The 10,489-nt window shown below is 54.3% G+C and overlaps 1 protein-coding gene across 28 annotated transcripts; it reads left to right on the forward strand.

Moving 5' to 3' along the window:
• The first annotated feature begins 269 nt into the window (after positions 1 to 269).
• On the forward strand, positions 270 to 6,507 carry LOC145505427 (alpha-1,3-mannosyl-glycoprotein 4-beta-N-acetylglucosaminyltransferase-like protein MGAT4E). Of its 28 annotated transcripts, none has more exons than XM_081487446.1 (7): positions 270 to 418; positions 982 to 1,061; positions 2,948 to 2,975; positions 3,189 to 3,214; positions 3,878 to 4,170; positions 4,331 to 4,460; positions 5,321 to 6,507. In XM_081487446.1, the coding sequence occupies exons 5-7, from the start codon at positions 3,886 to 3,888 to the stop codon at positions 6,457 to 6,459; spliced, it is 1,554 nt and encodes a 517-aa protein (XP_081343572.1). In that variant the 5' UTR covers positions 270 to 418; positions 982 to 1,061; positions 2,948 to 2,975; positions 3,189 to 3,214; positions 3,878 to 3,885; the 3' UTR covers positions 6,460 to 6,507. The 28 variants fall into 28 exon arrangements, with proteins under 28 accessions (XP_081343572.1, XP_081343588.1, XP_081343564.1 ...); XM_081487462.1 differs by having other exon boundaries at positions 3,878 to 4,002; XM_081487442.1 differs by lacking the exons at positions 270 to 418; positions 982 to 1,061 and adding exons at positions 1,144 to 1,225; positions 2,700 to 2,776.
• The last annotated feature ends 3,982 nt before the right edge of the window (positions 6,508 to 10,489 follow it).

Below are 10,489 nucleotides of genomic sequence, written 5' to 3' on the forward strand. Positions count from 1 at the left end.
CTGCTCAGGCCGGGGTGACAGCAAGTTGCAATTTTTCAAGAGAAGCCAAAAGTCTTAAGTGTATATACAGTCTCTCCTAATTTTAAAACGTTCAATCTAATTTCAAAAGAACAGTGTGCGGGCCAACCAGACAAGCCTCTGGCCGAATGTGTCCTGGATGGAGCCACCTCCCTGGAGAGGCTGGAGGTGGGGGTGATCAGTTTGCTGACCTTCGGGAAGAACAATGGTTGCCAAGGGAGCATCAGCGGGGACACCCAGCCAGGGACGCTGGAGGAACAGAGGTCCCTCCGGACCGCTCTCCCCTCCTCCCAGCTGGGGATCAAGTTGGTGCTTCTGGGCTGGAAGGAGAGCTCTGACTTCCAGCAAAGTACCGAGCCCACACCCAGGACACACTGTGGCAATAGGCACAGCATCCCAGGTGCTCACCCCTACCTGCACAATGCAGAGTAGGCTGTCGGGGCTTAGCGTCTATTTTCACTCCAAGTCCACTGGACTTCAATTTAAAAACGTGTCTTTCCCCCTCTTTCACTATTGTTTGCCTCCTCTAAAGTGCTTGGAGAAGTGGGAATTAGATGTCAAGACGCGGAAATGTTCCCAAAGTGCTGTGCATCTGAGAGCCTAAAAGTAAAATCTGGGTGGGGCTTAGGAATAAAGGGAGACAGACCTTTCAGATATGATGGAAAGGAAGGCAGTGCTGGTCTCCATGGTTGAAAAATGGTCATCGTCCCTTATCACGAAAGTGCCCACGTTTGTTGAGTGCTTGCTGTAAGCAGACATTTTTCTGTGGATGATTTCTTTTCACTCTCATAAGGATTTCACTGAGAGCAAGCATCGTTATCCTTTAGTTTCTAGATGAGGAACTGGGCTTCTGAGAGACTGAGTCATTTGGCCAAGGTCACATGGCCAATAAGTTTAGCAGAACTCGATTCTGGCCCGAGTCTGAGTCTGAGTCCAGACTCTGAGCTCTTATCCATCACCCAGGTAGTGCCCTTCTCCGGTGAGCTGCCTGGTTCTCCTGGCACTGCAATGTCCCTGGAACCTAGCATGTGTTTGTTGAAGAGGTAGGTGACCACTCATCATATCACATAATCCCAGTAGCTAGTGATGCAACACAGATTTGCTGAGCTAGCACTCTGGGCCTGCACTGTGCCAAGCGCTCGGGATACAGCCAAGGCCTGGCCCTCAGTCTAGCGACTAGGAACAGACAGTAAGACACACGAGTAAGGTATTTTCTGGTGGAAGTAAATGCAGAGAAGAGAATACATGGTAGCCAATGGGAGGATGGGAGGGGGTGAGAGGCGTTTTAACCGTGATGACCTGAGGCCGCATAAAAAACCTGCGTGTTGGGCGGAGTTGGCTCAAGGAAAGTCTCGGAAGGAAAGTTCTAAGAAAACCAAATGCCAGCACTCAAGAAACAGCTTGGTTTCTCCAAAGGATGATCACTCCCCCGAACAGCTGGGGGAGGAGGGGCTGGGTAGGGGTGGGAGATGGAGTCAAAGAGGCAGGCAGAGGGCCAGGTCAGGCAGGACCTTGGAGGCCGCGGTCTGGAGTTTGATCTCCAGTGTGAAAGGCCCCTGCGTGGTGGGGAAGGAAGGCTGCAGGAGGACAGGGTGGGGTGGAGGGGTCAGGCAGGTGGTGGCAGTGGTCCAGGCAGGAGATGATGTAGCAGATACGGAGAGAGAGTCGTATTCCAGATGCTTTTGAGGAGGAAAAGGTAACAGGACTAAGTAGATGGAATATGGAGTGTTAAGGGGAGAGAGGTATCAAGGATTTTTCCCATGAGGAGCTGGAAAAATGGTGGTGCTATTTACTGAGATGGGGAGAACTTTTCAAGGAAGAGATTTGGCAAGTAGGAAGACTCTGTAGCTCTATTTCGGCTCCATTAAAATGAAGACACCTCTTATCCAAATGGAGACGGTGAATCGTCAGGTCCCTTGGAGCTCAGGAAAGCAGCTGGGGCTGGAGGTCAGACCGCTCTAGGAGTTGTCAGTGTGCGTGTACACATGTATATATGACATGATGGCTGTATACACACACTGCGTATGTGTATGTATATACGCATGTGTACGCACACATGTTCAAAGGTGGTGTACACAGTAAAGTCATGGGACTGGGTCAGAGCCCTGGGGCGCACAACGGGTGCACTTCCCCTTACTGGCTGGGAAGAGGAGAAGCCAAGGAAAGAGCCGGGGAGGGAAGAGTCAGCGGCAAGAGTGGAGCCGGGCAGAGTGTCTGGAGCAGGAGGAGGCTGAGGGAGACGAGGAGAGGGGGTGTGAAATGAGGGGCTGATTCAGGGCAACAGAGCTTCCAGCACAGCTGCGGAGGGAGGGGGCAGGACTTGGAAAGGACATTTCTTCGGGGGGCGGTTTGCTCTTTTACCCACCGGAAGACGGTTGCGTCCTTTTGACAGTGACGGGAATGGCCTAGTAGGGCAAGAAGCGTGGGTAGACGGCAGGAGGAAAGAGCGTCCTCACGGGGCGAGAGAAGGGAGCCAACCGCCCAGGGCAGGAGGGCCCCGGTCCGGGCCTCCCAGACAAGCCCTGCCCACGGGTGAGTCCTGGCCAGGTGTCCCCCTGGCGGCTGGCCGGGACAGAGCAGCATCACTGAGGGAGCCTAACTCAAGGCTGGAGGACCGGGGCAGGGGGCCCAGTTTGCCGTGTCCTCCAGCACCCCGGCTCCTCTCTCTCCTGCTCGTCCAGGAGCCTGACCCACTCAGGGCTGCAACAGGGCAGTGCTCCCACCCACCCTGACCACCCGGGCGGCCAGTGAGCGACAGGTAACCCACGCGCCAGGGGCAGAGGGAACAGGGCTGTTCGCTTGAGGGTGAATTCCTCCGGCTGTCGTTGTAAAGCCTGTTATTCAGTATATGTATCCGTGGATTTACGGTCTACAAAATAGAAGCCTATTTCTGTTACGTGCACTGATTTGTATCTGAATTACCTATCAGGCTAAAAGTTCTGGCTTAAGAAAACCAGGTAAGAAAAGTTTAAGCCTTCTGCCGAATGTAAGTACTTTTTTTATAACTCTTATGAAAAAGCTAAATGGTTAAGGGAGAAAAGCATGGTAACCTCTACCAAAATACTAAAGTGGCAGGGAACCATGAAAATGGGGGAAATTAGACAATATTGTAGCCTTGGGGCATCATAATTACTGATGACAATTTCTTTTCTTTTGTGTACTGACTGCAGAGAAAGGATCAAGCGTGGGAGACAAGGTATTAAAGCTTTTCCTCTGATCACTTAGAAACAATCAGAAAAACACATTTTCTCTGGAGGAAAGACACAGACAGGGAAAAAGCAGCATACGAGTGCTTTTGAGGCTGAGCCAGTCTGAATTCCTGCAGCCCATCACTCACGAAAGGATTTTTGTTTCACTCTGAGTTAACAGAATTATGTTCTAATCGAGGTCTGTGAATAAGATTAAGGGTTGGAATAAATTAAGGACGTCCTTTACAAAAAGTAGGAAAGGCATCAAATTGCTTAGCACTTAGCAATACTTCAAGTTCAGCTATTTTAATAAATAGTTTGACTTTCATTTAAAAAAGTAGGAGTGGGTGGTAACCATCTGTTTTCTAAGATAAATGGGCTTCACCAATAAAGGCCCAGCAGACCGTGATCATTGGAGCAGGGAAAACTCAGGAGAATTGGAATCTCCAGACAAACCTGCACAGAGAGGGTAGCAAAGCACCCAGGGCAGGCGGCCTCCCCTCTGCCGGCCGGGAAGCCGGCTCAGGTCCCGGCTCAGACAGGAGGGCAGGCGTGGGGAGTGAGAGCACAGTGGAGACAGGACGGCTGGGAGGGGCGGGCCTGCGGGAGACAGGAGGTGAGGCGTGGATGGTGGGGCACCCTGCTGGCCTGTGGCCCTCTCGCCCTCCCAGGAGCCGCCATGCGCTGTCCCCTCTGGCACTGCTGCATCATCTCAGTGGGCCTTGGGGTCCTGTGGCTCCTGTTCACGCTGGAAGTCCCCAGGGAAGCTGAAGACCGGGACAGGATGGCTGTCAAGGTCCAAGGAGCGGCCTTGCTCTCCCTGTGCGGGTTCAGGGTGGGTGGGGGGTGTGGACAGCGCCCGTCTCTCTCACCGGAAAGCTGGAGGCTCCAGGGGTGGGTGTGGACCTGGCTGGACCCACTGGTCCACAGAGAAGCTGATTCCCCACCCCCCATATTTGTTAAGGTAAGGAAGATGGCAAGTACTGTGTGAGCCCTGGATACTCTGGCCGGTGGTCAGAGGTCCTGATACTGTGCTGGGCTCGCTCTGGGGGGAGTGAGCCACTCTTTCCCTGGAGGAGCTCCGGGGAGACCACTAGCGGTAAAGCCTGTGCTTTCTATGGCAGGAGAAGCAGATGGTGCCTCTGCCAGTGCCCCAGGAGGACAGCTACAGGAGAAGGAAGGACCTGGGACCACTAGAAGGCTGGCAGAACCTCACCTCCAAATACCTGGAGAAACTCCAGCAGAGAAAGAAGAGTGAGTTCCAAGGAGGGGAGTGGGTCCCCTGGGAGCAAGAAGGTCAAGAGGAGGAGGGGAGGGGTTCCGTGGTGTCCAGCGGTGAGGACTGCGCATCCACTGCAGGGGGCGCGGGTTCGATCCCTGCCCAGGGCACCAAGATCCTGGACGCCACGTGGTGTGGCCAAAATAGAGGGAAAGAAGAAGAAGAAGGCGGGGACTCGGAGAGAAGAGGCAGGGAGACGAGAGGGCATGGTGCCCGGGCGTCCACGGGCCGGGCAGACAGTCCTTTCCCCATCAGCACACCTGGTCTCAGGGATGAGGAGCAGGGAGGGGGAAGATCAAGTGGCTGCTTCTGAAAGCAGCCGGGAGGAGGGGGGCCTTTGGGCCACACAGCCCAACTGGCCCCGATCGCAGCTCAGGGCTGCGGGGACCCCTGGAGCCACGCGGGCACAGAGCTCACAGAGCTGAGGCGGGGCTCGGGCTCTTGACTTCCAGGAGAGGGGCTCCTTCCAGGAGATCTTTAAAGGGGAGCTTTGTGAAGATGAGCTAGGTAAAATCAGACGGAATGACAGTAAATGTAAAAGTAGCTAATGTGTGTACTGAGCACTTAAACTACGTGCAACAAAACCGGGGCTCCAGGAAGCCTCGGGGCTGCGGGGAGCAGCACCCTGGCTCAGGGCACCTCAGACTTCAGCGTGCACACCGGGCATCTGGTGGCGTTGTCCAAACGCAAATTCCAGGTGGGGGCCACACTCCCCACAGCAAGGATCTGCACCCAACTCCAGGATGGGAAACGGTAGCAGGAGGGCATTAGAGAGCCGGCCCCCCAGAGCGTCCAGCCGCCCCCTGCCCCCTGACACCACCACTTGCCTCCCCAGCGTGGCTGACGGTGGGCATCTCCTCGCGGCCCCGGCCGGGGCCTGACCCCAGCGGCCTCCTGTACACGCTCCTCTCGGTGTTCCGCGCCACCTCGAAGGTGGAGCAGAGGCGCCTCACGGTGCTGGTCCACCTGGCAGGCGCCGACCCCGCCTGGCTCGGAGAGACCACCCTGCGCATTTCCAGCCTGTTGAGCCCGCAGATCTTGGCGGGGCAGCTGCTGCTGATCCACGCCCCACCAGACGCCTACCCGGCCGCGGGCGCCGGGGCCTCCGGCCGGGAGCCCTACTCCGAGCAAAATGTGGATCACGCCTTCCTCATGAGCTCTGCCTCGAAGCTCTCAGAGTACTTCCTGCTGCTGGAGGACAACGCCTTCTGCGCCCCCAATTTCATCAGCCACGTGCAGTGGAAGGTGGACACGCTGCGGTCTCAGCCCTGGGCCTTCCTGGATTTCGCCAACCTGGGCCTCCTGGGCAAGCTCTTCCATAGCGGAGACCTGCCGACGCTGGCCCACTTCCTGCTCCTCTTCTCCCAGGAGAAGCCCCTCGACAGGCTGCTCACCCACTTCCGCGTCCTCCTGGCCCAGAAGGACCCCATCCTGTGCACACCCTTCCTCTTCTACCACAGGGCCACCTACTACCCCCTGAATGACAGGCAGGAGGCCTCGGGCGCGCACAGGAGGAGCCCCTATGCCCCTGACAATCTGCCGGGAGCCGCCTTCACCGACATGAAGGTGTTCGAGGCCCACTTCCCCCGGGAGGCCTACACTCTGGACGAGTCCTTCTTCTGGACCCACAATGTGAGTGCCGGGAACCACCTGACCGTCATCCTGAACCAGCCGGCTGACCTGAGGAGGGTGCAGGTGCTGACGGGCACCATCGTGGATGGCAAGTACGCCCTGGAGAAGGGGCAGGTGGAGCTGGGCTACAGGCCCGAAGGCATGCCACAGCGCTGCTCCAGCTTCGTCCTGCTGGGCCGCCTCCTGGAGGGGCAGCTGGATCAGGAGATAGTGCCCAGGTCCTTGGGGCACCAGGTGAGCTGCGTGAGGCTGCTGGTGAACGCCAACCAGGCAGGCGGGCTCATTGTCAGGCACATTTACCTCTGGGAAGAGCATGCCAGAGACACGGGCCACTCAGGATGAAGACAGACCAGGAAGACAATGAAAAATTAAAATCTTGCAGCCACGTCATTCTAGCCTGTCTGAGTGATCTGGGGGTGGGGGTGGGGCATGCCAGGGAATGAGGGGCAGAGAGGGAAGCCAGTGTAGCGCCAACAAGATGCTCGACCTGCTCCTTCCTCTTTCTGCCCAAACAAGGGACTCCTACAGGCCCTCTTTTCCTGGGCCAGATGTAGCTTAGCCCAGTCTGGGGCAAGGCCCTGGTCGCTCCCAGAACCTTTCTATTCCTTGGGTGCTGAGGTCAGCACAAGGACAGGGTGATGGTGAGTGTTCTCCCACCTGGACGGGAGGGTTAACCAGAGGGGAAATCATGGCCAGGCCCTGGAATTCACACAGAAGAAGCTAAGAAAGGGTCTCTCATGAGAAGTCAAACTCCCCGAGGCTCTGGAGTTCACAGACACATGCGCAGCAGTGAAACGAAGCCCTTGACCCTGTCTTTCTAAGCTGTTCTGTGGCGCCAGCCCAGTTCCCTCCTTCCCTCACAGACGACTGCGGAACGAACGGTTTGCAACCAAAGCATTGCCTTCTCCTCGGTGCTAACTCCTCACCCCATCACCAGCTTCTGAATCACAGTGCTGCTGAGACTCCTCCCTGTTTGTAACAACAAAAATAGTCAAACCTAGAGGGGTTTCCAGATCTCATTCTCCTTAACTCTCTGCAGCAATACACAGTACAAATTAGTCTTCTTCTTAACTCCTGGGATTCATCCATTCATCTGAATCCCTACTATGTTCCGGGTTTCCCAGGTGGCACTAATGGTAAAGAACTCACTTGCCAATGCAGGAGATGAAAGAGAATCGGTTGTGGGTTCAATCCCTGGGTCAGGAAGGGCCCCTGGAGGAGGGCATGGCAACCCGCCCCAGTATTCTAGCCTGGAGAATCCTATGGACAGAGGAGCCTGGCGGGCTATAGTCCATGGGGTCGCACAGAGTCGGACGCGACTGGAGGGACTTAGCAGGCTCACACTACTAGGTTCCAGGAACCAAAGGAGCTCCTCTTCCGGTTAAGAGGTAGAGGACCCCTGGGGAGGACGGCCCTGTGTTAAAACTTCACTGGGAGCTTAGGAAAGGCTTTCTGGAAGTCATGACATCTAAACCTGACCTGCCAGATTTTCAGAGAAGAAAGCCAGGTGATGAGGAAGTTTCACAAAGATTTTCTAGTAAAAGAAATAGCATGTAGGGAAGTGGGCCAGAAGTGAGAAGGAGCTTGGCTCATTTGGGAAAAGCATTCATTTAATGGGGCTGGAAGTGGAGGGCGAGCTGGAGTAGGAGTGAGGCAGAAGATACAGCCACGGGACTAAGAAAGAATCCGTTTACAAAAGGCCGTGGGCAGTTCAGTGCAGGAAAGGATGGTCTCTGCAACAAGCGGTGCTGGGACAGCTGCAGGTCCACGTGCCAGAGGACGAGGTGTGGCTCCTGCCTCACATTGCATTAAAGATGCCCTCAGAATGGATCTAGACCTAGACGGAAAAGCTAAAAACTAAAAAGCTCTTAGAAGAAAACAACAGTGTAAATCGTTGTGACCTTGGATTAGGCGATAGACTCTTAGATAGATGCTTCGACACCAAAAGCACAAGTCACCAAAGGATAAATAAATTGGTGGTCATGGTTGGTGGTTTAGTTATTAAATCGTGTCCGACTCTTGGGACCCCATGGACTGTAGCCCACCAGGCTCCTCTCTCCATGGGATTTCCCAGGCAAGAACACTGGAGTGGGTTGCCATTTCCTTTTCCAGGGGATATTCCCAACTCGGGGATCGAACCCACGTCTCCTGCATTGCAGATGGATTCTTTACCGACTGAGCCACCAGGGAAGCCCCAGATAAATTGGACTCTATCAAAATTAAAAACTTTATGGTTCACAGGATACTGTCAAGAAAGTGATAAGATAACCCATAGCATGGAAGAAAACATCTGCAAATCATATCTGATGAGAGATGGATATCCAGAATATATAAAGAAAGCTCACACACAATAATAAAAAGACAAATAACACCATTAAAAATGGGCAAAGGATTTGAATAGACATTTCTCTGAAAAAGATACACAAATGGCCAACAAGCAAGTGAAAAGACACTCATGGTTAGTCATTAGGGAAATGCAAATCAAAACCACGTTGAAACACCACTCACGCCCACTAGGATGGCTATTTAAAAAGCAGGAAATAAGCGTTGGCGAGGTGTGTGGAGAAATTGGGGCCTCATACACGCTATTGTTGTTCAGTCGCTCAGTCACGTCTGACTCTGCGACCCCACGGCCTGCAGCGCGCCAGGCCTCCCTGTCCATCACCAACTCCCGGAGCTTGCTCAAACTCAGGTCCATCGAGTCGGTGATGCCATCCAGCCATCTCATCCTCTGTCGTCCCCTTCTCCTCCCGCCTTCAATCCTTCCCAGCATCAGGGTCTTTTCCACTGGGTCGGCTCTTCACATCAGGTGGCCAAAGTATTGGAGCTCCAGCTTCAGCATCAGTCCTTCCAGTGAGTGTTCAGGACTGATTTCCTTCAGGACCAACAGGTTGATCTCCTTGCAGTCCAAGGGACTCTCAAGAGTCTTCTCCAACACGATAGCACATGCATGCTTAGCAGAGTTATAAAAGGGGGCAGCTGCTTTGGAAAATGTTTTACAATTCTCGAAATGTTAGAGTTACCATATGATTCAGCAGTTTCACTCCTAGGTCTGCATGTGCTTAAGAAAATAAAAACACACATCCACACAAGAGCTTTCACATGAACGGTCATAGCAGCATCATAATAACCCAAATGTGGAGACAATCCAAAAGTCCCTCCCTGACAAACAGGTAAGTGAAATGCGGTGTATCGTGTGATGAGATAACTACTCAGTCAGGAGCAGGGCTGGAACCAGTGTTCCATGACACATGCTGCAGCATGCAGGAACCTTTCAAACACTGTTTGGCATCAAGGAAACCAGTCACAAAGGCCAGAGAGCTTACGGCTCCTCTTGCATGAGATGCCCGCAATAAGCAAGTCCAAAGGAGCTCATATCTGTGGGTGAGGAAAACCTGATCGTGGTGATGGTTGCACTCTGCGAACACACTGAGAACTCCTGAATTGTAAACTTTAACAAGAGTGAATTCTGGGGTATGTGAATTATGTCTCAACAAAGCAGTTACTTGTTTAAAGCTGTAGAAGCCAATGAAAGGGTTTAGAATACCCTGGCAGCAACAGAGGGTCACAGAGCGGTTCTGAGCAGGAGAGGAAGTGGCTGTGGGTGCTTTGGGGAGGTCACCGCAGGCACCCCGGCGGGGTAGCTGGAGGAGGTCAGGATGGGGAAGCCCATAACTAACGAGACAGGGGCTTCCCTGGCGGACCGGTGGCTAAGACTCCACACTCCCAATGCAGGGGGCCCGGGTTCGATCCCTGCTCAGGGAGCTAGATCCCGCACGTCACCACAGAGTTCACATGCTGTGACTAAAACGTAAAAGAAGGACCCCACAGGCTGCAGGGAAGGCCCAGCACAGCGAAACCGATCAATACGTACAAGGGGACATCAAGGAAAACCAACAAGACGCCGAGGGGTCCCAGCCCGGGCCCGGAGCCCGGCCTCTCCTCCCTCCCCGTCAGCCTTCTTTTCCACAGTAAATCATACACGGATCTGTTTCCCACGTATCTCTCTGACTACTCATGGTTTCTGTCGCTGCCGCCGTTTCTCCATCCACCCCTGAACGTGGGAAAGCTCCAGGGCTTTCTGCCACCTCATTCTTCTGCTTTCAGTCAGGGTCAGAGCCTCACCTGAGGGAACGCTCAGGCGCCGCCCAGGTCCACGTCATCCTCCTGGGCCTCCAGCCCAAGCCTCCGCGGCCCACGTCCAGTGGAGGCCACCGCCCTGCACCTGGCTTTAACTGTCCCCTCAGCCCAGCACGTCCGACAGCAAATTCTTCAGGTTACCTTACATACGTCAACTCACAATCCTAAAACAGGGCTTTGAAAAAATGGCCTGTAAGCCGCTTACAGCCGAACCCCCTGGAATTGCTTATTG

This window comes from Giraffa tippelskirchi, chromosome 5, assembly GCF_054371585.1.
Source record: "Giraffa tippelskirchi isolate mGirTip1 chromosome 5, T2T-mGirTip1v1.2.pri, whole genome shotgun sequence".
Classification (NCBI taxonomy): Eukaryota; Metazoa; Chordata; class Mammalia; order Artiodactyla; family Giraffidae; genus Giraffa; species Giraffa tippelskirchi.

Bases quoted from the DNA above. Each gene is read 5' to 3' on its own strand.
- LOC145505427 (XM_081487456.1), top strand. From the start codon at position 853: ATGAGGAACTGGGCTTCTGAGAGACTGAGTCATTTGGCCAAGGTCACA. The intron at 1,062-3,188 runs GTAGGTGACCAC...TACTGACTGCAG, and splicing joins AGCATGTGTTTGTTGAAGAG to AGAAAGGATCAAGCGTGGGA. The intron at 4,461-5,320 runs GTGAGTTCCAAG...TTGCCTCCCCAG, and splicing joins ACTCCAGCAGAGAAAGAAGA to CGTGGCTGACGGTGGGCATC.